This window comes from Coregonus lavaretus, assembly GCF_964263955.1.
Source record: "Coregonus lavaretus genome assembly, chromosome: 40".
NCBI lineage: Eukaryota > Metazoa > Chordata > Actinopteri > Salmoniformes > Salmonidae > Coregonus > Coregonus lavaretus.
The window spans coordinates 8,185,826-8,210,877 of record NC_140027.1 but is presented as its reverse complement, the minus strand read 5'-3'; the positions used below and the strand labels follow the sequence as shown (position 1 = coordinate 8,210,877).

The window sequence follows — 25,052 nt, the reverse complement described above, 5'->3', positions numbered from 1 at the left end:
CGCCAGAGGCAGTAAGAGAGAAAGAAAGACAGACAGACAGTCACACGGACAGACAACACACACCAGCACCCAGTCAATCAGGGAATCTTCCCAATATACACAAAGGGCCAGACAGTCAGTCAGACCACCCACCCCTGGGTACTGTACACAAAGGGCCAGACAGTCAGTCAGACCACCCACCCCTGGGTACTGTACACAAAGGGCCAGACAGTCAGTCAGACCACCCACCCCTGGGTACTGTACACAAAGGGCCAGACAGTCAGTCAGACCACCCACCCCTGGGTACTGTACACAGAGGGCCAGACAGTCAGTCAGACCACCCACCCCTGGGTACTGTACACAAAGGGCCAGACAGTCAGTCAGACCACCCACCCCTGGGTACTGGCTGGCGTGCGGCGTCAGGTTCTTGAAGGCCCACTGGATGTTCTGGTGCGAGGCCAGCTGGCGGGTGAAGACGGGCGACTGCTCACAGCACATCCTCAGGATGCCGTAGTATGCCGGCAGCATGCCCCGGTTGAACAGCACCACCTGTTGGGAAATGATATCAAGCAGGCTTTCAGACTCACCTCTAGTGACTGACCTACCTTTCTTATTTGACTGTTGTGTTTTTACATTTACAACTTGTTCCTGGATAAATTGCTCTACGCCAGTGGAAGGCGCTTCTTTGCACTGAAGGTTATAACTATTGAACTGTTGGACGTAGGGGCATGGAATTTGGTAAACATGAAGTTCGAAAGGACAGTCGTCTACGGCAGTAGCGTGGTAGCATTAGGCCTCGTAGTCGCTGTGGCAAACATGCACTACACATAACTCATCACCTATTTGAGGTAGAATCATGCAACTTGGTGAACATGCTTAAGATAGGTATTGCCTTTGTCCATTTTAATGTCATGCTTCCCAACAGGTGACCAAGTGGTACTGTTTCTATTGCTAGGACCTCGTTGCCTCTGCTCAAACTATATTTATTTTGTTATTAGACAAAAATTTAGGGGGCTCGCAGCTATATTTATTATTAATACCTCCTGGTCGTCATGGTCGGCCAGGATGTAGTTGAAGGCGATGTTCTTAGTGACCACGGGGTTCTGGACGACCAGCCGGACGTTCTCAGGACACTCCACACAGACGTTGTACCAGAAGGAGAGCAGGGCCTGCTTGTTGTGGTTAGTGGCGATGGCTGGTTCAGACAGCTTGGGCTGAGAGGGGGGGAAACGTGGAGAAAGATCAGAGAAATGTTATTTAATTACTATCACTAGCGTTATTATTCAATACGGTGTGTATAGGTGAGGAACCACAGAGGAAGAGACAAAAGAACCAAAACAAATCTAAAACACAGTAGCTAATAGACTTCATTTTCACTTTTAAGTGTACGCCTTGAGATTGACTAAATGCCTGTATTTAGTTATTCTAGTGTAGTGAATGTACAAAGACACTAACCCCCCCCATCCGCTCACCTGGAAGAGGTTCCACAGGTCCATGAAGTAACCGGAGAACATGAGCTTCTCCGTCTTGGAGATGAGGCAGTAGGTCATGAAGCTGAAGTACTGCACCAGCTTGGTGGTCCCATGCACCGCCGCGTCCACGTAGAGCTTGGCCCGGCCCAGCAGGCCCAGAAGCAGGTTGTACACCTGGTATAGGAGGATAAGGAAAGATTAGAGAGATTTTTCTGTTTCATACAAAATAAACATAACTACAAAACAGTTGCTATGAAACACGTACACTTCAATCTAATCGTTGTACATACATAATACAATTTATTTAAAAGATGGGTTGCATATGAAACCCACTTCTCCCAGTTTCAATAAAATATCTTTACTTGAAGTCTTCAAACTAGAAGATATCATCCAAAGTCTGAGCAGGTGCTGAGTATCAAAAAACACCAACAAATGGTTATTAGTGCCAAGACCTGATTGGTTAAAACGTTGTCACTAATGATGGAAACCGTTTGACTTGAGCCCATTTTAATTGTATAATTAGTAGTAGTAGTCTTGTTATTAGTCCCGTGTAGCTCAGTTGGTAGAGCATGGCGCTTGCAACACCGGGGTTGTGGGTTCGATTCCCAAGGGGGGCCAGTATGAAAATGTATGCACTCACTAACTGTAAGTCGCTCTGGATAAGAGCGTCTGCTAAATGACTAAAATGTAAACGTTATGGGTTAGGTTGTTGGAGCTTGTGTGTGTTATTGTAGCGACAAGGGGAAGTGCAGAAAGTGTCAGTCTCAGGTCAGACACCGTTAGCGTTGTATATTAAGATTCTAAGGAAGTAGGTAAAAGAGCAACAGTCGGGTTCCTGTTAAGCCAGTTCCTGTGGAACTAGGGCAAGGAGAGGTGGTGGAGGAACTCAACATCCATGTGAGGACAATAGTTGAAGAGGGAGGACATCTGTTGAGGGGGGCCAGAGTGGGCCCACCCCAACGACACTAACTGCAGCTTGATCTCTCACACACACACACACACACACATCCCCGCCCACAAAGGTTCTGGACACCAACAAAGAGGCACAGACGTAGTTGCTGCCCAGCAACAGAGACAAATTGTTGATCTTAGACATACAAGAAGGGAAACTCCGCCTCGTCGGGGTATAAATATATGCTTATGTGACTTGCATGCAGGGCCGGTCATCGCCTTTCTGCCGCCCTAGGCGAGACCAAAAAAGACTGAATATCAGCTACCCAACTTTATCAGGAGTTATCGTGAGCCTATTTGCAATGTGTTTACACAGCAGGAAATGCATAAATATTTTATTTTTCGCTATGATCAGCTTGTCAAAAATTTACAGATACAAACTTGAAACCACTGATCATGACAATGGGGTGAAACTCCTGGACAACAGTTGTGATTGACCATTCCATATTGTCCATTTTTACTTTGACCTGTCCTATTTTTAGGATATGTTGTTTGTTAACGTGACAGGGCATTTTTATTAGATTGAGCGCCATTTAGGTTAGGCTATTCGATCAGAGAAACCAGCACGATGTAAAAAGTGTCCTTCTCAATACATTGTCATACATTTTATCTCCAGCCTGTAGGCTACAGAAAAGGCAACATACTCTTTCTACCAAATCCTGTATCTGCTACATGATTTATGTTAGATCGTTTTTTTGACGGAACATTGGTGGAGCGCTGCAGCGATGAGTCTCTCCAACAGCACCCGGGAGAAGCGAGCTGGGAATGGACGAGCTAAATATTTTACGCCCCTGCCTTTGACAAAGTGGGCACTGCTTATCATAGGGTGGCATCAGCGCTCACCTAAAAAACTTAGGGCGCACAGATTGCAGTGTGTGTGACTGTGGAGTCTCGTTAGCATACCTGGTGGAGCACCACGGTGGTGTCGGGAGACAGGGGCAGGTCCCGCGTGGGGATGTGGAGGGAACGCGTGGAGCGGAACATCTGGCGGAACGAGTTGCTGGGGATGAGGGAAACCAGGAGGTAGGCTGCCGCTAGAGGGAGAGAAAGAATTCAGAGTTAGAGCAGAGTTTTGCCTAAATGTCTGGCCTTTTCAGATTTCTAGGGTAACTACACACAATCGTTCTTTTGTTAGAGTTTGAAGAAATTGATGGGGATGAGTGCAGTGGAGAGCAGTGGTACCTAGCTCTCTGCTGGTTCTCTGTGAGAGGTGGGGATGGAAGAAAGAGAGGGAGTAACAAATAAAGCACAAGATGAAAGGGCACGTTTGTTACCTGTTTTATGGGGAACTTTTGTAACCTACACTATATATACACAAAAGTATGTGGACACGCCTTCAAATTAGAGCATTTGGCTATTTCAGCCACACCCTTTCGATGCTGATAGGTGTATAAAATCGAGCACACAGCCATGCAATCTCCATAACAAACATTGGCAGTAGAATGGCCTTACTGAAGAGCTCAGTGACTTTCAATGTGGCACCGTCATAGGATGCCACCTTTCCAACAAGTCAGTTCATCACATTTCTGCCCCTGATAGAGCTGCCCCGGTCAACTGTAAGATCAGCTAGATGGAGGCAAGACTGTGCAAGGCCAGGGGTCTTAGCACCATATACCTTAACCATGCCAATGCTGACCAGGATGGAGTGGTGTTGTGTTGTAGTGAAATCTTTACTTAATATGTTTTCTTTATTGACTGGTCATCTATCTCACTTCTTTCAAAGACGTTGTTGCAGCTCTATCTATTTGTTGTATTTATTTACTTATTTTTGAGGGCAACTCATACTCAAATGAACTTTTTGTTATTGTTGATGTCGACGTTATTGTTGTTGACGTTTTTATTCTGATACAAGTTTATTTTTGTACTATACTCTTATTTTATTAAGGTTGGGAGACCACCGCCCAGTTTAGACAGCAACTATGTAACAATTGTCTTTAGAGGCTGTATGTTTTATCTAAGAAGTATGTGTTCAGCAAGTGGAAATGTGTCTGATAAGATGTAAGAAGTTTGTTGCTGGATTGTTATATTTTGTGTTTAAGTTTTACTTGGTGTTATCACTGTTACACACAATACCTGGCTTGTGGCAGCCAAGCGTTCATAGCAACGTCAAGTTTTGATCCTTCGATGTCGGCTCTTCATATCATTCTGAAGCCAAATTCACCAAGCGTTGGATTGTTCACCCACTTATAGAAACCTTCCATTGATATCACTGTGCAATCATTACACAAGGACTGATAGGAGAATGTGTTTGCAGAGGAGCATACAGAAGATTGAAGACTTCTCAGGCAACCTGACCGACAGGAAGGACAGGACAAAGCACCTCCTGCACAGCATCACTTTTTCATTTACATTTACATCATTTAGCAGACGCTCTTATCCAGAGCGACTTACAGTTAGTGAGTGCATATATTATTTTATTTTTCATACTGGCCCCCCGTGGGAATCGAACCCACAACCCTGGCGTTGCAAACGCCATGCTCTACCAACTGAGCTACATCCCTGCTGGCCATTCCCTCCCCTACCCTGGACGAAGAATCGTTGATACTGTGGAAAATAGAATGATGATGAATAATGATTTATAGCCTCTGCGTAAAAACAAAAAAGTACCCTATTTTGAAGTGGAAACATCTAGGAGCAACAACGGCTCAGCCGCAAAGTGGTAGGCCACACAAGCTCACAGAACAGGACCGCAGAGTGCCGGTAGCGTGTAAAAATCTTCTGTCCTCGGTTGCAACACTCACTACTGAGTTCCAAACTGCCTCTGGAAGCAACGTCCGCAAAATAACTGTTAGTCTGGAGCTTAATGAAATGGGTTTCCATGGCCGAGCAGCCGCACACAAGCCTAAGATCACCATGCGCAATGCCAAGCAACGGCTGGAGTGGTGTAAAGCGCACCGCCATTGGACTCTGGAGCAGTGGAAACGCGTTCTCTGGAATGATGAATCACGCTTCACCATCTGGCAGTCTGACGGACGAATCTGGGTTTGGCGGATGCCAGGAGAACTCTACCTGCCCCAATGCATAGTGCCAACTGTAAAGTTTGGTGGAGGAGGAATAATGGTCTGGGGCTGTTTTTCATGTTCGGGCAAGGCCTCTTAGTTCCAGTGAAGGGAAATCTTAACCCTACAGCATACAATTACATTCTAGACGACTCTGTGCTTCCAACTTTGTGGCAACAGTTTGGGGAAGGCCCATTCCTGTTTTAGCATGCCCCCGTGCACAAAGCGAGGTCCATTCAGAAATGGTTTGTCGAGACCAGTGTGGAAGAACTTGACTGGCCTGCACAGAGCCCTGACCTCAACCCCATCAAATACTTTTGGGATGAATTGGAATGCCGACAGCGAGCCAGGCCTAATCGCCCAACCTCACTAATGCTCTTTTGGCTGAATGGAAGTCCCCGCAGCAATGTTCCAACATCTAGTGGAAAGCCTTCCCAGAAGAGTGGAGGCTGTTATAGCAGCAAAGTGGGACCAACTCCATATTAATGCCCATGATTTTGGAATGAGATGTTCGACGAGCAGGTGTCCACATACTTTTGGTCATGTAGTGTAGTTAGTAAGAACTTCCAGACAGAAACAGCAAGAGACAGAGAAAGAGAGACATCACAAGTGTTCTTACAGGTGCGGACACGGGGGTAGTTGTGGGCCAGTAGGAAGCGCTCCACCCAGTTCTCCATGTTCTGCAGCACCCAGCTGTGAGCCAGCTTGTTCCTGGGGGTCTGCACCGCCAACCAGTCCAGACACTGGCTTGGGTTGTACTCTATCACCTGGGAGAGAACAGACACAAAAGGATACGATTTTGAATATTTTAGGCAACGACATCAAAGATCAACTGAAATAACTTGATATAGTGGATTAAGGACAAATATATGGATAAATTGATGTTCAACTGAAGTAACTTGATAATGAACAATGAATCAGATGAACCTGTGACTATGTACCCTCCAAGCTCATCACTAAGTTCAGTACCCTGGGACTGAACACCTCCCTCTGCAACTGGATCCTGGACTTCCTGTCGGGCCGCCCCCAGGTGGTGAGGGCAGGCAACAAAACATCCACCACGCTGACCGTCAACACGGGGGCCACTCAGGGGTGCGTGCATAGTCCCCTCCTGTCCGTCCTGTTCACTCACAACTGCGTGGCAATGCCTAACTCCAACACCATCATTAAGCTTGCTGACGACACGACGGTGGTAGGCCTGATCACCGACGACAAGCATGGGCCCTCAGATTCTCAAAAGGTTATACAGCTGCACCATTGAGAGCATCTTCACTGGCTGCGTCACCGCTTGGTATGGCAACTGCTTGGTATGGCAACTGCTTGGTATGGCAACTGCTTGGCATTCGACCGCAAGGCGCTACAGAGGGCAGTGCGTACGGCCCAGTACATCACTGGGGCCAAGCTCCCTGCCATCCAGACCCTCTATACCAGGCGGTGTCAGAGGAAAGCCCTAAAAATAGCCAAAGACTCCAGCCACCCAGTCATAGACAGTTCTCTCAGCTACTGTAAGGCAAGTGGTACCGACGCACCAAGCCTGAAACCAACAGGACCCTGAACAGCTTCTACCCCCAAGCCATTAAACAGCTAAATAGTTAACCAAATAGCTATCTGCATTGACCCTTTTTGCACCAACTCTTTTGAATCATCACATACGCTGCTGCTACTGCTTATTATCTATCCTGTTCCCTAGTCACTTTGCCCCTACCTATATGTACATATCTACCTCAATTACCATGTACCCCTGCACATGGACTTGGTACTGGTACCCTGTGTATATAGCCAAGTTATCGTTATTTATTCCTCATATTATTACTTTTCTATGTTTCTCTCTGCATTGTTGGGAAGGACCCATAAGGGTGACTGTTAGTCTACACCTGCTGTTTACGAAGCATGTGACAAATAACATTTGATTTTATTGTGTGTGTGTGTGTGTGCGCATGACCGTACCTCCCAGATCCTCTGTAGTATGTATGAGGCGAAGGAAGGCATGCCTGGAGGACCACCTGACAGCTCCATCAGCATGGTGAGCAGCTTGAAGAAAGGGTTTGCTGCCTAAAAGAGAGGGATGGAGAGGGAGAGAAGGAGTGGGAGAGAGGGGGGTGAGAGAAAGAGAGGGATGGAGAGGGACAGAAGGAGATGAGAGGGAGAGAAGGAGTGGGAGAGAGGGGGGTGAGAGAAAGAGGGGGATGGAGAGGGACAGAAGGGGATGAGAGGGAGAGAAGGAGTGGGAGAGAGGGGGGTGAGAGAAAGAGAGGGATGGAGAGGGACAGAAGGGGATGAGAGGGAGAGAAGGAGTGGGAGAGAGGGGGGTGAGAGAAAGAGGGATGGAGAGAAAGAAGAAGAGAAAATTAGAGGGATAAATTAAGATTTGTACAAACTAATAATTGAGTTGGATAATAAATTGAGAGCATTATGTATTAAAAGGGTAGGTTCTCACATCAGTGCTTACCTCAGGCGTCAGTTTAGCGATAGAGGTGAAGAGCATGGATACAATCTGGAACAGAACACAGGAGAAATTAGATTAGAAATACACTGTATGTGCCTGTATGTAATAATAATAATAATAATAATAATAATAATAATAATAATAAGGTGGGTGCTTATTTTTGTCATATTTCAAACATGTAAAAGTGTGTATTAATACGAATTGGAAATGTATTTTTTGCAAATCCCAACTCTCCCTGAGACAACCTCTGAGAGTGGGATCACGGCCAGGGTCTGCCATTAACAACGGCGACGTGTTTGTTTGTGTGTGTGTTCATTGGTTGGTGTGTGTGCGGATTGGTTTGTGTGTGTTGGCGCATCTGTTAAACGTACGTGCTCGGCCAGGCGGTTGTTATAGCGACACAGGCTGAAGATGAGGTTGCAGGTCTGCCTGATGTTGATGCCGTCTCGGATGTGCTGGAAGAGGAAGGGGAAGCCTTTCCCCCCGGTCAGGGCTGCCATGTCACTCTGAGACAGAGTCAGGTGTCTGGAGAGAGAGAGAGAGGGAGAGAGAGAGAGAGAGAGAGAAAGGGGGAGAAGAAAGAAGGTGAAATTATGGAGGGGGGGATTTGAAAACTGACAACAGCGAATAAATAGGGTGCTATATGTGGTAGTATTTACAGCTCACTTTTGGGCAGTATTACCAACACGATTTTGTGCTGTGACAAAGCTTTGAACATTTCCTGTGACCCAGCAAATGTACAAAACCAATTTGTCTAGTTCGGGGTGATCCTCAAATCATCCCGTAACATTGACCAATCTCACTTTGCTAGTAGCAGGTAAAATCCCTGTGCCATATTATCTACTGCTTTCCTATGTCCCAAGTGGTGCTATGCCATGGCCAGCAGTGCCCGTCTGTGCCCTACCTCTCAGAGCGGGACTGTTCCACCAGCAGGGCGATGAGGGCTATCATCTTCTCCAAGGCGGCCGGGCGGTACTTCTCTTCCGCCAGGGACAAGATGTCCTCCTCCTCATCCTCCTCTTCTCCCTCCTCCTCAGACAGCACCTCCACCTGGGGCTGGGGGGACCAGGTCATTACACACAAGCACAGAAACATACACACACAGGTACACACACACACACAACTAGTGTATACTTACGTTCTCAGGCCCCTTGGTGCCCATGTAGAAGTGCACCATGATGGAAATGGCTTGTAGGGACAGAAGGAACTGACTCTGGAAGTATGAGAAAAGAGAAAACAAACAGACTGTTAGCAAAAACAGTGTCCTCTAAAACCCCTTCAAGCCATGTATCTTGGTGAGGTAATGCCAAGGTCATGGGTTCAAGCCCTGCAGGAATCACAGAAAACCTACTGAAAATGTACGCACTCACAGAGCAGGCTCTGGTCAAAAGTAGTGCACTATGTAGGCAATAGGGTGCCATTTGGGACTCAAACTTACACTACAGCGAATACATTTTTACACACTTAAGTCCTTTTGGTTAAAAGTGTCAAAAGTATATTCCTATAAAACGACTACTGTTATCAACGACCCACCTCCTCCTCTCCCATCTTGGCGAACTCGTAGAGGAAGGCGAAGTACTCAGTCAGGTGTTTGCTGTGGGGCTTGACACCGTGCTCCATGATGGACAGCAGCGTCTTGACGAAGCGCGTCACGCACGAGCGGCTGCCGATGTCCTCCACCGGCCCGTCCATATCGTCAGACCTGGAGGCCGCACACAGGAAGAGGAAGTGACATCAGACAACTTGTCAGGTCATGTTCATTAGGTACCAAACAAATGAAAAATGGACTGAAACAGAAAGGGACTACCTAGACTTAAACCTAAACTCTCAATTTCATTTTCTGTTGCAAAGCATTTTGAAACATTCTCTGTTGAGTACCCTAATGAACATGACCCAGGTGATACAGTGGAATTAAACTTGGAGTTTTCCCTGAGTTTTTCCAGAACATTATAAATCGAAACATCTTTGGTTAATGACCATTTCCTCAAATGTTGTGCCACAAAACTCTCCAAGTGGCCACAGTGCTAGGGCAACTAGGTAACACATGGCACCTTTCTCTCAGCCATCTAATGACAGACACAACACGGTTATGTCACGCTGCAACGCCTATAGCGGCAGCAAACCATTATCAGTTCAAGCGCCACGTTATAGACTACTCATGGGATATCAGAAGCTAGTTTAATGTGGGATTTAAAAAAAAATGTTTACACTATAAAGCTTACAAATGAATATGTTTCTCAGTTGTGAGTGACTGATTGACTGGGTGGATGATTGATTGGTAGATAAGTGATCGTTCCTACCCGTCCTCCATGCCAGGTTGTAGGTAGAGGTGGGCGTGGACTGGCCGTAGCCTCTGGATGACGTGGATACACAGTCTCTGGAACATCTGATGGCGGACCACAGGGCAGAGAGTGTGAGTGTGTGTGTGTGTGTGTGTGTGTGTGTGTGTGTGTGTGACTGCAGAACAATCTGATTGGGGCCCTCACCTGCCGAACAATCTGATTGGGGCACTTGATGAGGATCTGCATGGGCCACCAGTTGTCATCAGCCATGCGGTCCAAAAACCACTGAAAGACCATGACGACATGAAAACAGGAAGTTAGCAATTACCCTGCTAATGATTGAAAACCATTCAGCACAATATGTGGTAGCTGATTTGTGCTTCAATAAACAGTAAATTTACCTCGCAGGCCGCCTGGCTGTTGTTGAATTGTTTGGTCAGTAGCTCGATCCACTGCAGCATGGTGGGCTGAAAACACACACAGACCAACTTTAGACAAACTCTTGCCATAAGTTACAGACCATCTTCCACACCGTAAAACAGAGCAAAAAATCATCACTGAAAAATAACTAGAGATTGCAATTGAGGCTGGCGACTAGAGGGAGCCATCCACTGACAATAAAGGAAGGACAACTCACCTTTTCCTTGGAGTGAATGAACGTCTCCAGGACAAATGATGTGCTAAGCTGTAATCAAGGAGGAGAGGTGTGAGAGTGGAAAGTACTGTATATTCAAAGTGTAACGGTAAAGCCATAAAAATATATCGGTGAAAAGTTAAAGGATTTTCTAATGGTTGAGAATAAGGGTTTAGTGGAGTGTGGTCGTACCTTGGCGGTCATGAGGGAGATGGCTTTGGGGTCTGGTAAAGTGCTGGGGATGCTGCTGCAAAGCTGCCACATGAACCTGTAGATAGGAGTACAGAGAGTCACAACACTGATCTCAGACCAGTTTATACACCAAGGCAGCACTTCATCCTGCACTGTTAATAGATCAAGACCACATTCATATTTCATTGCATATGAGCTATAATTGAGACAGTACTTCATAAGTAAAATCGATGTAGTTATATATTTCAGGGTCAAGTCTTGGGCACCCAAGCAAAGTACTGTTAACATAAGACTCTCAATAATATCACATCTGCATTCTAGCTTCAGAAAAGGTGCAGTCATGATGGCTAGTACAAAAATGTATCACTGACCCAAAGTACGTGTGCTCGAAAATGTTCTTGTCCTGAAGAAACTGCATGTTGTCTTGCCAAATCCACTGAGCAGAGAAAATAAGACGTCAGAATAATCATTTCAACGTTTTGAGAGAATAAAGAATGTGAGAAAGGAGAGTGCTACGAGATCGTAACCAGCCAGGTACCTCGAGTAGATCTGGAGAAACGTCGAAGTTGAAGTCCTTGCCATTCTCCTCCTCTAGCTCCACTCTCTTATAGAAGAGCATGTAAGCACTGTGGGTCTGGAGGGAGAGACATGACAAACTATCAACTTTAAAACCCATTTTTTAAACAAAAATGTCAAATTAGAAAATGATTTACAAGGAAACTGACCTTCTCAAAGGAGAAGTCCATGAACTTGTCGGTGACAGAGTCGTACGTTTTTGTCTAAAAGAAAAATATGTTGGTGAGATGAAACATTTCAATATTGAAAAGTATGAATTAACAGTAAAACATTGGAGCTTTGTCTTTATTTCAGGATTTACCGTCATCTCTCCACCGAAGCACTCGGAGGCTAGCTGGGCCGAGTCAAAGGGCTTCACCTCGGCATCGTTGAATAGGTACCTGAGAAAAGCAAGCAAATTAAGTTAATGACAGTCGGTTGTACACCCTACATTTTATTTTATTTTTTACATTTTAGTCATTTAGCAGACGCTCTTATCCAGAGAGACTTACATGAGCAATTAGGGTTAAGTGCCTTGCTCAAGGGCACAGACAGATTTTTCACCTAGTCGGCTCGGGGATTAGAACCAGCGACCTTTCGGTTACTGGCACAACGCTCTTAACCACTAAGCTACCTGCCGAAAACGAACCCAGGTGTAGCACAGTGCCATGAAATCAACCAATTGCAAGTCATGAATTTCCATGTAAATGGACAATAAAGTATATTGTATCGTAAGGCCATAACACGAGACATCTTTTAAAAAATTCCCCACGGAGCTGATTTCAATACTAGACCCAGAGATATTCCTCACCACTTGTTATTCTTGTAGGCGTGCGGGTTGACGATGTCTCGGATGAAGCTGTAGTAATGGCCGCCATCCGCCGTGCCCGTGTGCACCGTGACGCCGATGAGGTCATACTCGTAGCTCTCCGCCACCTTAGCCTCGCCCTCCTCCCGGAAACCTGTAGTAGGACATAGCGGACCACATCAATGAGTAACCAACTCCTCCAATTATTGGTTGGATAGCTACAATAGGATATACGCTCGTTGCGCCACTTAGCTTGCCCTCTGATAGGCTAGGTGGACCTGACGAAGATACCAAGAGCAAAACTTTTTATATTGCCTATAAATCACTGGGGAGCATTAGAGTTGCAGACGTTACTTTGTTTTCATATATTTGTTTTTCTATCCAGCACATTTGTCCTTTTTCTATGGCTAGGAAAAAGGAACTATCCGCATATTGCTATTCATTCAAATACACTGACTAGACAGTATATTTCACATTTACATTTTACGACATTTAGCATACGCTCTTATCCAGAGCGACTTACAGTTAGTGTGTGCATACATTAGTTTTTTGTCATACTGGCCCCCCATGGGAATCGAATCCACAACCCTGGCGTTGCAAACGCCATGCTCTACCAACTGAGCTACACAGGGATGTAGTATAGTGCTACAAGTGAATTTACAGTACATTCGGAAAGTATTCAGACCCCTTGACTTTTTCCACATTTTGTTACGTTACAGCCTCATTCTAAAATTGATTTATATGAAAAAAAATCTCTACCAACACACAATACCTCATAATGACAAAGCGAAAACAGGTTTTTAGAAATGTTTACAAATTTATAAAAAATAAAAAACAGAAATAACTTATTTACATAAGTATTCAGACCCTTTGCTATGAGACTCGAAATTGAGCTCAGGTGCATCCTGTTTCCATTGATCATCCTTGAGATGTTTCTACAACTTGGAGTACACCTGTGGTAAATTCAATTGATTGGACATGATTTGGAAAGGCACACACCTGTCTATATAAGGTTCCACAGTTGACAGTGCATTTTAGAATAAGGCTGTAACGTAACAAAAAGTGTAAAAAGGGGTCTGAATACTTTCCAAATGCACTGTAGAACAGGGCCTATGAGAACCAATCAGGTGGTTGGGGGTCTGTTGGAACAGGAAGTGACACGTACCCTCTTTCCTGTCGCCCTTGGCCATGAGGAAGTCCTCAGTGTAGGGGGTCATGTCGAGGCGCAGGGGGAAGGAGAAGTGCGTGTTGACCTTCTCCTTCATCATGGTGACCATGTTGAAGGTGTAGCGCATGGTGTTGAAGCTTAGGATGCGAGGCAGCTTCTTGAAGCACGCCCTGGAAGGAGAAGGATCGACAAAGGGAACGGCGATTAATAGAAGCACAGGTCAAAAAGAGAGAAACTAGAGATGTCAATAACAGTTATTCTTTCAAACGGTAAACCAACATCAACTGGTGGAAAACCAGCTAACCATTTAAAAAAATGTCTAGTATACAACTATAACTGCCAATTGATTTCTGTAGAAAAAGTACACAACGCATTTCGACCAGCAGGGTCCTCTTCAGGAGGTTTGTCGTCGACTCACCTCTTCTCTGCGCGTACTTTCTTGCCACACTGGGAGCAGGTGTACATGTTGTCCCCCTCCAGAGTGTCTTTGATGGTCACCTCGTCCAGAGATTCCTGAGGAAACACAAAGACACAATCAGGTCTCTACCAACATGCCAAGCAGTACTGTATGCCCACAAGAACTAGGAGCATAGAAAACACACCAGACTAACAGAGTATCACATAGGATGAGTTGAGAAGTTGCCATTTGCAAGAGGAAGAATTTCAACCTGAATCGAAGGCAGCAGTGTGATACTACAGTGTGATTGGAAGGTAAACCCCAGTCTATAACACTTGGTAGCACTTCTAAACAAAGTAAACAATGTTGTTGGCGATGTTGTACTTACGTAGATGTTCTTCATGTCGGCCACTTGGCACCTGACTGTGTAGAACTCTTCGGCTGTCTGACTCACGTGGTCACAGTCCTGTTGGACAGAAAAAATGAGTTGAATGAGAATGGCTTTACACACATACACACTCCAACACACACAGAGCAACATTCTGTAGTGAATTTTTGTAGTGCAAAGGAATTGTGCAAAGATTGAATGCGGTTTATAATGAGTTTTGCACTACGGAAATGTTGCCGGTAAAAAGAGTATAGTGATTCTTACCAGCGAGACCACATTGTTGGTGATGACCCCTCCAAAGAGCGTCTTCACTGTGTTTTTCAGGTCCTGGGACATCTCCTCTATCTTGGTGATGAGGTCGGTGAAGAACTCTGTCATGTCCTTCTGCTCGCCCGTGTTCAGGGGCTGCTTGTCCATGGTGTAGGTCTTACAGAACGGACGGGGGTTGTACGCCTTCCTCTCACTCTCCTGGAACGAGGGATGGAGAGAGGAGAAGAATGAGTAAATGGACGAAAGAGATGAGTGGAGCAAATATAAAGTAGCTGAGTCTCTATGGGGACAATGTCTGTCTGTTCTTGTCAATGGACTGAGAAGATAGATGAGGGCTGAAAGAGAGAGAGCGGCTGCGTACCATGAGATAGGTGAACATCTTCTGGAGCTCCAGTAAGGTGGTTTTGTGCTTTATCTCCTCTGCATACTGGAAATGGAAAAACACACCTCTCATTCATAAACAACATTCACAACTTCAAAAGCAAAGCATTCTTCAGGGAGTGAAATAGCATGTGTGGGATGAGCATTCTAGCACAAAATGGCTGCCGTGTATCATCCAGATGAGTGCTATATACAAGCGGTGGATGAGGTGAAATTGCCCCATACAACCTACAGCACTGTGAAAAAGGAACCATTGTAATATCATCCATTACGATCACTAATAGAGAGAGAGAAAAAGAGAGAATAAGACAGGAAAGAAAGAGAAAAAGAGAGAAGAGAGAGAGGCGTAAGAAAAGCAAGAGAGAGAAAGAGGACAATAGTATTTAGAGGACTGACCTTTGCAGTGAAGACGGCCTGGCGTGCCTCAGGGATCATGTAGAGCTGTTGGATAGTGGAAGCCAGGTAGCAGGTGGCCCCCAGGTTGGTGAGGCCCACGAAGCGACACTCGGCACGCACGTCGTCGTGGGGCCAGTAGTCCCACTTGTACGGGGCGTGAGAGGCTGGGGGAGGTAGAAATGACAATTTAATTAACATCAACGTACATTTTCATATCTTTCAGGAGCCTAATAGAATATAGTGGATTTAAGATTGTTTGATAATGCTCAAACATGTACATTGGATCCTAGTCATAGCATTTTCAAAAAATGTGACCTCAAACTTTAATAAACCAACTTGCTCTGCTCATTTGATCCGGTCATGGAAATCCATGGAGCAGACATTACCAACAGGAAGGCTTACTTCAAAGGGATGCTATTTGGTTGTTTGTTTAAAACCAGCGTATAGTATTTCCACACGAACAACGTCAATTCAATACCCATTGTATTCCCTTGGGCCTTCCCACCAATGCTTTACTCTCATTGACAAATAATCCTAGTAGCATTTTCAACGGTTGCAAAAGGTTCTTCTCACTCTGCATGTGCTGGGACATGACCCAGTTGTGGAGCAGCCTGTAGTTCTCCACCGAGCCCTTCACGGTCTCCACCAGGAGGTCGTAGGCGGCGGCGCGGGCCGCGTGCGACTTGCACTTGGGCTGGGCGCGGTCGGCCAGGCTGGGAAGGAGGAAGAGCAGGTTGTGGACGTCGCGCAGGAACTCCTGGCCCTCGCGGGAGAACTTGAAGGGAGGCTTGTGTTTGAGGACGCTGGTGGCGAGGCGCAGGAGGCCTGTGAGGCCGTCGTCCTCGATTGCGCCGTCCTGCTGGTCCAGGATCTCACGGCTGGGGAGCGGGAGACAGGTCAATGTTTGATCAAGCAAACTTCAGTGTAGAACTGGTTTAAAACAGTCTTGTCTAATGTATTTGAACTGAGCTGGCCTTAATACTCCAGCAAGAATGTGGACAACACAAGCCATCATACATCAAATATATATTTCAAGAGAGACCTGGGTTGTGTCTGAAAACAGCACCCTTTTTCCTATACAGTGCACTACTTTTGACCCGGGCCCATGGTCCAAAGGTAGTGCCCTAAACAGGCAATAGGGTACCGTTTCAGACGCAGACCTGGTCTTCGATTCATCTTGGACTCACCTCCGTATGCAGTCGGCCAGGTGTCTGGCTAACGCATCCAGGTCCAACAGGGTGGTCTGGCTGGCGTCTTTGACGTGGATGTTGTCGATGAGCTTGCACAGCAGCCAGAAGTACTCCTTACAGCCCGTCCTCAGCACCGGCTCCTCTTCATAGTCCTCCACCTAAACACACACAGCATCAGCTACAGAGCCCTTTTACATATATTAGGTATGTGTAACTTCACATGACCAAGGAATTGAATAACCCACACTGAACACATTTGTTTTTGTCAGTAAACAATACAACAAAATGGTGCTAGTGTGTGTGTGTATGTGTCTATGCGTGTGTGTATGCATCCGTCTATACGCGCAAGTGTGTATGTGTGCTGTACCCACCCGCAGCGGTTTGAGGGCTTGTGCGTCGGGGAGGAACTTGAGCAGCGTGGAGGCGGCCAGCAGCAGGAAGGACCTGTTGATGGACTCTCCTCCCTCCAGACCCGACAGGGACAGCTTGTATAGGCCGTTACAAGCCTCGTGGCGCACCGCCGTCTGAGAATGACAAACGACCCACTCACGTTAACGCAATTACATTCCTCTATTTGATGTTGTTACCAATGTCACACGAATCAATTGGGTCACAGAATAGTTAGTATTTCAGTAGCATCAAAATAGGATAGTGAACAAATCAACAAACAGCGGTATAGCTAGATTCTTCCCCGAGACAATATTTTGGGATGGAAATACCCACAAATGTTACACTGAAACAAACTGAAGCCATGTTTTTACGTAGGGGGAAGAAAAGCAAGATGAAGACAATACTAGATCCCAGTTGTTCATCATTTCCGGAGGGTCAGTGCCCCATGATATTCCCCCAGATCTCACCTCCGGCACCAGCAGGGTGAGCTTCTTGAGCCAGTCGTGGAGGTGGTCGCTGTCGGCCAGACTGGACTTGACCGTGGAGCAGCAGTGGGCCCAGCTCACCAGCAGCCACATGGAGTAGTGGGTCACTGGAACATAGGAATAACACATTAGACATGTGAAATGACTAAGATCAATGTGCTTAAGAACATACAATATGGGCTCCCAAGTGGTGCAGCGGTCTAAGGCACTTGTGGCGTCACTACAGTCTCCCTGGTTCGATTCCAGGCTGTATCACAACCGGCCGTGATTGGGAGTCCCATAGGGCGGCACACAATTGGCCCAGCGTAGTGCGGGTTTGGCCGGTGTAGGCCGTCATTGTAAATAAGAATAAGAACTGACTTGCCTAGTTTAAATAAAGGTACAAAAATATATATATATACACAATATGGATAGGAGGCTATGACAGATTCACTTTCAGTGAAAAATCTGTGTGTGAAAAAATCTGTGGGGCTTTTCATCTCTCATGTTGATGAACATTATTTAGGCATACTTAAAATCTAGCTCACCTTCATGACGGGACCGGTGATCTGACTGGGCCTTCAAAACTCTGCAAGTAAAACAGGGAGTAAACATACACGTCAGGTTGAGGGGACAACTTTAGTACAAAGGCATTTTAAACTTATGATGTTAACTACATTACTATGTCCATACTAGCATACCAATTAGATTGCATGCCCAATACATTGCTTCACACTAAGTAGTATGCTACTATAGCGTGGATATTGGAACAGAGTCCTTAGATATGCCGAAAAGGGCACCCTATTCCCTGATATACTACATTACTTCTGAACAGGGCCCATAAGGCTCTGGTCAAAAGTAGTGCCCCATGTAGGGAATAGGGTGACATTTGGAACAGGGTTGTCTTTGTGTTCTCTCACCTGTGTGCTAGGTTGTCGTAGGTGTAGGCCACGTTGATCAAGCGCTGGATCAGGTTGGTGCCTTGGACGAGGCCCAGGAAAACCTGACAATAAAAAAAAGGAAGGTTTATCAAATGTTAATGATACAAAGAATTAACCATGGGGATAGATTTGAAGTTCGTGTAGAGGCCAAGACACCACAGGGAGGGAAGTACAGAGAGAGAAAACAGCCGTGGGCAATAGAAGACTGCTTCAGAGGGAGAGAAGAGGAGGCTATAGAAGACTGCTTCAGAGGGAGAGAAGAGGAGGCTATAGAAGACTGCTTCAGAGGGAGAGAAGAGGAGGCAATAGAAGACTGCTTCAGAGGGAGAGAAGAGGAGGCTATAGAAGACTGCTTCAGAGGGAGAGAAGAGGAGGTAATAGAAGACTGCTTCAGAGGGAGAGAATAGGAGGCTATAGAAGACTGCTTCAGAGGGAGAGAAGAGGAGGCTATAGAAGACTGCTTCAGAGGGAGAGAAGAGGGGAAATAGAAGACTGCTTCAGAGGGAGAGAAGAGGGGAAATAGAAGACTGCTTCAGAGGGAGAGAAGAGGGGAAATAGAAGACTGCTTCAGAGGGAGAGAAGAGGAGGCTATAGAAGACTGCTTCAGAGGGAGAGAAGAGGGGAAATAGAAGACTGCTTCAGAGGGAGAGAAGAGGAGGCTATAGAAGACTGCTTCAGAGGGAGAGAAGAGGAGAAATAGAAGACTGCTTCAGAGCGAGAGAAGAGGAGGCTATAGAAGACTGCTTCAGAGGGAGAGAAGAGGAGAAATAGAAGACTGCTTCAGAGGGAGAGAAGAGGAGGCTATAGAAGACTGCTTCAGAGGGAGAGAAGAGGAGGCTATAGAAGACTGCTTCAGAGGGAGAGAAGAGGAGGAAATAGAAGACTGCTTCAGAGGGAGAGAAGAGGAGGCTATAGAAGACTGCTTCAGAGGGAGAGAAGAGGAGGCTATAGAAGACTGCTTCAGAGGGAGAGAAGAGGAGGCTATAGAAGACTGCTTCAGAGGGAGAGAAGAGGGGAAATAGAAGACTGCTTCAGAGGGAGAGAAGAGGAGAAATAGAAGACTGCTTCAGAGGGAGAGAAGAGGGGAAATAGAAGACTGCTTCAGAGGGAGAGAAGAGGGGAAATAGAAGACTGCTTCAGACGGAGAGAAGAGGAGGCTATAGAAGACTGCTTCAGAGGGAGAGAAGAGGGGAAATAGAAGACTGCTTCAGAGGGAGAGAAGAGGGGAAATAGAAGACTGCTTCAGAGGGAGAGAAGAGGAGGCTATAGAAGACTGCTTCAGAGGGAGAGAAGAGGAGGCTATAGAAGACTGCTTCAGAGGGAGAGAAGAGGGGAAATAGAAGACTGCTTCAGAGGGAGAGAAGAGGGGAAATAGAAGACTGCTTCAGAGGGAGAGAAGAGGAGGCTATAGAAGACTGCTTCAGAGGGAGAGAAGAGGAGGCTATAGAAGACTGCTTCAGAGGGAGAGAAGAGGAGGTAATAGAAGACTGCTTCAGAGGGAGAGAAGAGGAGGCTATAGAAGACTGCTTCAGAGGGAGAGAAGAGGGGAAATAGAAGACTGCTTCAGAGGGAGAGAAGAGGGGAAATAGAAGACTGCTTCAGAGGGAGAGAAGAGGAGGCTATAGAAGACTGCTTCAGAGGGAGAGAAGAGGAGGCTATAGAAGACTGCTTCAGAGGGAGAGAAGAGGGGAAATAGAAGACTGCTTCAGAGGGAGAGAAGAGGGGAAATAGAAGACTGCTTCAGAGGGAGAGAAGAGGAGGCTATAGAAGACTGCTTCAGAGGGAGAGAAGAGGAGGCTATAGAAGACTGCTTCAGAGGGAGAGAAGAGGAGGCTATAGAAGACTGCTTCAGAGGGAGAGAAGAGGGGAAATAGAAGACTGCTTCAGAGGGAGAGAAGAGGGGAAATAGAAGACTGCTTCAGAGGGAGAGAAGAGGAGGCTATAGAAGACTGCTTCAGAGGGAGAGAAGAGGAGGCTATAGAAGACTGCTTCAGAGGGAGAGAAGAGGAGGTAATAGAAGACTGCTTCAGAGGGAGAGAAGAGGAGGCTATAGAAGACTGCTTCAGAGGGAGAGAAGAGGAGGCAATAGAAGACTGCTTCAGAGGGAGAGAAGAGGGGAAATAGAAGACTGCTTCAGAGGGAGAGAAGAGGAGGCTATAGAAGACTGCTTCAGAGGGAGAGAAGAGGAGGCTATAGAAGACTGCTTCAGAGGGAGAGAAGAGGGGAAATAGAAGACTGCTTCAGAGGGAGAGAAGAGGAGGCTATAGAAGACTGCTTCAGAGGGAGAGAAGAGGAGGCTATAGAAGACTGCTTCAGAGGGAGAGAAGAGGAGGAAATAGAAGACTGCTTCAGAGGGAGAGAAGAGGAGGCTATAGAAGACTGCTTCAGAGGGAGAGAAGAGGAGGCAATAGAAGACTGCTTCAGAAGGAGAGAAGAGGAGGCTATAGAAGACTGCTTCAGAGGGAGAGAAGAGGGGAAATAGAAGACTGCTTCAGAGGGAGAGAAGAGGAGGCTATAGAAGACTGCTTCAGAGGGAGAGAAGAGGAGAAATAGAAGACTGCTTCAGAGGGAGAGAAGAGGAGGTAATAGAAGACTGCTTCAGAGGGAGAGAAGAGGAGGCTATAGAAGACTGCTTCAGAGGGAGAGAAGAGGAGGCTATAGAAGACTGCTTCAGAGGGAGAGAAGAGGAGGCTATAGAAGACTGCTTCAGAGGGAGAGAAGAGGGGAAATAGAAGACTGCTTCAGAGGGAGAGAAGAGGGGAAATAGAAGACTGCTTCAGAGGGAGAGAAGAGGGGAAATAGAAGACTGCTTCAGAGGGAGAGAAGAGGAGGCTATAGAAGACTGCTTCAGAGGGAGAGAAGAGGGGAAATAGAAGACTGCTTCAGAGGGAGAGAAGAGGAGGCTATAGAAGACTGCTTCAGAGGGAGAGAAGAGGAGAAATAGAAGACTGCTTCAGAGCGAGAGAAGAGGAGGCTATAGAAGACTGCTTCAGAGGGAGAGAAGAGGAGAAATAGAAGACTGCTTCAGAGGGAGAGAAGAGGAGGCTATAGAAGACTGCTTCAGAGGGAGAGAAGAGGAGGCTATAGAAGACTGCTTCAGAGGGAGAGAAGAGGAGGAAATAGAAGACTGCTTCAGAGGGAGAGAAGAGGAGGCTATAGAAGACTGCTTCAGAGGGAGAGAAGAGGAGGCTATAGAAGACTGCTTCAGAGGGAGAGAAGAGGAGGCTATAGAAGACTGCTTCAGAGGGAGAGAAGAGGGGAAATAGAAGACTGCTTCAGAGGGAGAGAAGAGGAGAAATAGAAGACTGCTTCAGAGGGAGAGAAGAGGGGAAATAGAAGACTGCTTCAGAGGGAGAGAAGAGGGGAAATAGAAGACTGCTTCAGACGGAGAGAAGAGGAGGCTATAGAAGACTGCTTCAGAGGGAGAGAAGAGGGGAAATAGAAGACTGCTTCAGAGGGAGAGAAGAGGGGAAATAGAAGACTGCTTCAGAGGGAGAGAAGAGGAGGCTATAGAAGACTGCTTCAGAGGGAGAGAAGAGGAGGCTATAGAAGACTGCTTCAGAGGGAGAGAAGAGGAGGAAATAGAAGACTGCTTCAGAGGGAGAGAAGAGGAGGCTATAGAAGACTGCTTCAGAGGGAGAGAAGAGGAGGCTATAGAAGACTGCTTCAGAGGGAGAGAAGAGGGGAAATAGAAGACTGCTTCAGAGGGAGAGAAGAGGGGAAATAGAAGACTGCTTCAGAGGGAGAGAAGAGGAGGCTATAGAAGACTGCTTCAGAGGGAGAGAAGAGGAGGCTATAGAAGACTGCTTCAGAGGGAGAGAAGAGGAGGCTATAGAAGACTGCTTCAGAGGGAGAGAAGAGGGGAAATAGAAGACTGCTTCAGAGGGAGAGAAGAGGGGAAATAGAAGACTGCTTCAGAGGGAGAGAAGAGGAGGCTATAGAAGACTGCTTCAGAGGGAGAGAAGAGGAGGCTATAGAAGACTGCTTCAGAGGGAGAGAAGAGGAGGTAATAGAAGACTGCTTCAGAGGGAGAGAAGAGGAGGCTATAGAAGACTGCTTCAGAGGGAGAGAAGAGGAGGCAATAGAAGACTGCTTCAGAGGGAGAGAAGAGGGGAAATAGAAGACTGCTTCAGAGGGAGAGAAGAGGAGGCTATAGAAGACTGCTTCAGAGGGAGAGAAGAGGAGGCTATAGAAGACTGCTTCAGAGGGAGAGAAGAGGGGAAATAGAAGACTGCTTCAGAGGGAGAGAAGAGGAGGCTATAGAAGACTGCTTCAGAGGGAGAGAAGAGGAGGCTATAGAAGACTGCTTCAGAGGGAGAGAAGAGGAGGAAATAGAAGACTGCTTCAGAGGGAGAGAAGAGGAGGCTATAGAAGACTGCTTCAGAGGGAGAGAAGAGGAGGCAATAGAAGACTGCTTCAGAAGGAGAGAAGAGGAGGCTATAGAAGACTGCTTCAGAGGGAGAGAAGAGGGGAAATAGAAGACTGCTTCAGAGGGAGAGAAGAGGAGGCTATAGAAGACTGCTTCAGAGGGAGAGAAGAGGAGAAATAGAAGACTGCTTCAGAGGGAGAGAAGAGGAGGTAATAGAAGACTGCTTCAGAGGGAGAGAAGAGGAGGCTATAGAAGACTGCTTCAGAGGGAGAGAAGAGGAGGCTATAGAAGACTGCTTCAGAGGGAGAGAAGAGGAGGTAATAGAAGACTGCTTCAGAGGGAGAGAAGAGGAGGCTATAGAAGACTGCTTCAGAGGGAGAGAAGAGGAGGCAATAGAAGACTGCTTCAGAGGGAGAGAAGAGGGGAAATAGAAGACTGCTTCAGAGGGAGAGAAGAGGAGGCTATAGAAGACTGCTTCAGAGGGAGAGAAGAGGAGGTAATAGAAGACTGCTTCAGAGGGAGAGAAGAGGAGGCAATAGAAGACTGCTTCAGAGGGAGAGAAGAGGAGGCTATAGAAGACTGCTTCAGAGGGAGAGAAGAGGAGGCAATAGAAGACTGCTTCAGAGGGAGAGAAGAGGGGAAATAGAGGGGGAGAGAAAAAGATGCTGCAGGACATTCTCTACTACTTGCGACAAATATTGCCTTTACTACAGACTAAGTAAAAAATACTAAATAAAAAATGTTTTAGTCATCTTCTATTACTGGTGGTTACTGGTTGCTCAATCTGGGGTTATTATACGTTTCTGTATTTACTGTATTTTATGGTTGAGTCAAACAAAATAATACAAATCGCTTGATCATTTCTCATTTAAGTGCTACAGCTGTGGGAAAAAAGGTTGTGTACTGCGCATGAAGAGTTATGGATGTCAACTTCCCACCTAGCGGTTAGCATAAGCTATTAGCATTCAGCTGAGGACCACCGTACCTCTGTGAGGCGGGGGATATGCAGGCCCTTGCCGTGGTCGCCGGCAGACTTGCGGGACTTGCCAGGCCAAGCCCTTTTGCGCTGGCTGTCGGTGAGGCCCGACCAGGAGAAGACGTCGTGGTAGGCTAGGTCCAGGTCGGCCGGGTCCACCGCAAACTGGCAGATGAGCTTAAGCAGGCAAGCCAGGCAGTCCAACAACCACTGGGGGAGGAGAGAGGGAGAGGGGGATATGACCCATGTTAACCCTCAATACTAACTACAGAACATTGTCTTAAAAACAATGTTTGACATGGCTTTATTTCTGTCATGTTCATGTCCCCCAATGTTTTTCTATCTTTTTTATGATTGTCCACTTTGAAATTGGAAATCTTTGGCACCTCATAACGCAGTTACTTTTAAACATGTGAATAACTTTTTTACAGAATCACTACCACTCACGTATAATGTACTGAAACTTTATTTAGTTTAATCTATACAACCCATTCTATTCAATTTCCTTATTATAATGTGTTTCTGATCCACCCACCACTGTCCAAGACTCCTGGTCCTTGGGCTCCAGAATGGCAGAGTTGAAGATCTCCAACAGCAACTGAAGCCCTCCAGATGACACAAACTGTAAAAGGAGAGAGAGAAATAGGAAATTGAGTTGACTTGATTGATAAGTGGTTTGTACAAGGCTGTACAGTATGGGAGTTAGTCGGTTTAAGGGGGCGTACCTTGCAGCTCCAGGAGTTCTTACTGTTCTCTATCTGGTCCTCGCTGGAGTCGTCAGAGTCTGGGTACAGGTCACTGTAGCTCCCCTGGACAGAGACAGACAACACAGGGGTCATTCATATGCGTGTTTGAATCAGTGAGCAGAGCAAGGGTATGCATACGAGTGTGAATCTTTGTGTGTGTGAATGTGGGTGTTCATGAATGAGCAAAAAGATGTTTGAGTGACAGAGTAAGTACGTGTGAGTGTGTGTGTGTGCAGTCCCAGTAGTACCGTGGACTCCCGGTGGATGCGTCGGTTGGGTTTGCCCAGGGCCTCAATGATCTCCAGGGCGTACAGCAGCTTGTGGGGGCTCTTGATCCTCAGCAGGTCCTTCCAGCACAGACCCTCGCCTCCCTATGGACAGACAGAGAGAACACACGAGACAGGACGCATGTCTTTATGTTGTCGTGTTTGATTGGTGTGCAAAGCGGGTCAGAACAAGCACACCTGATTCAACAACTCAACTAATCGTGTTGAATGAGGTGCGTACGTGATGGGCTGGAACAAAAATATACACCTCTGGGGCCCTGGGAATGTTTAAGAAACACTAGTATAAACGAAAGAGCAGGATGCAAAGGGATAAGCAGGCCTGGTGGCAGGAGCACAACAGTATCGGGGAAGAGCGTCAGCAGTAGTGCATA

At 46.5% G+C, this 25,052-nt stretch overlaps 1 protein-coding gene across 2 annotated transcripts in view; it reads right to left on the bottom strand.

The window, feature by feature from the left end:
* LOC311113579 (ubiquitin carboxyl-terminal hydrolase 34-like) overlaps positions 1–25,052 on the bottom strand; it is a 62,344-nt gene that overhangs the window by 7,699 nt on the left and 29,593 nt on the right. Inside the window, exons 30-66 of one of the 2 annotated variants that reach the window (XM_084156827.1) lie at positions 24,643–24,765; positions 24,374–24,457; positions 24,184–24,270; positions 23,658–23,858; positions 18,283–18,365; positions 17,911–17,951; positions 17,366–17,490; positions 16,880–17,032; positions 16,506–16,666; positions 15,892–16,196; positions 15,319–15,482; positions 14,903–14,968; positions 14,536–14,739; positions 14,272–14,349; positions 13,905–13,999; positions 13,484–13,656; positions 12,322–12,472; positions 11,833–11,911; positions 11,681–11,734; positions 11,494–11,589; positions 11,327–11,391; positions 10,956–11,031; positions 10,767–10,814; positions 10,531–10,596; positions 10,334–10,414; positions 10,148–10,233; positions 9,381–9,549; positions 8,986–9,060; positions 8,752–8,903; positions 8,219–8,372; positions 7,839–7,895; positions 7,349–7,453; positions 6,021–6,168; positions 3,306–3,436; positions 1,452–1,625; positions 1,020–1,193; positions 373–528 (exon numbers count right to left, since the gene is read on the bottom strand). In XM_084156827.1, the coding sequence (XP_084012953.1) occupies positions 373–528; positions 1,020–1,193; positions 1,452–1,625; positions 3,306–3,436; positions 6,021–6,168; positions 7,349–7,453; positions 7,839–7,895; positions 8,219–8,372; positions 8,752–8,903; positions 8,986–9,060; positions 9,381–9,549; positions 10,148–10,233; positions 10,334–10,414; positions 10,531–10,596; positions 10,767–10,814; positions 10,956–11,031; positions 11,327–11,391; positions 11,494–11,589; positions 11,681–11,734; positions 11,833–11,911; positions 12,322–12,472; positions 13,484–13,656; positions 13,905–13,999; positions 14,272–14,349; positions 14,536–14,739; positions 14,903–14,968; positions 15,319–15,482; positions 15,892–16,196; positions 16,506–16,666; positions 16,880–17,032; positions 17,366–17,490; positions 17,911–17,951; positions 18,283–18,365; positions 23,658–23,858; positions 24,184–24,270; positions 24,374–24,457; positions 24,643–24,765 (4,440 nt within the window). The remainder of the gene's footprint in view (positions 1–372; positions 529–1,019; positions 1,194–1,451; positions 1,626–3,305; positions 3,437–6,020; positions 6,169–7,348; positions 7,454–7,838; positions 7,896–8,218; positions 8,373–8,751; positions 8,904–8,985; positions 9,061–9,380; positions 9,550–10,147; positions 10,234–10,333; positions 10,415–10,530; positions 10,597–10,766; positions 10,815–10,955; positions 11,032–11,326; positions 11,392–11,493; positions 11,590–11,680; positions 11,735–11,832; positions 11,912–12,321; positions 12,473–13,483; positions 13,657–13,904; positions 14,000–14,271; positions 14,350–14,535; positions 14,740–14,902; positions 14,969–15,318; positions 15,483–15,891; positions 16,197–16,505; positions 16,667–16,879; positions 17,033–17,365; positions 17,491–17,910; positions 17,952–18,282; positions 18,366–23,657; positions 23,859–24,183; positions 24,271–24,373; positions 24,458–24,642; positions 24,766–25,052) is intronic. The other variant, XM_084156828.1, reaches the window with a different exon arrangement.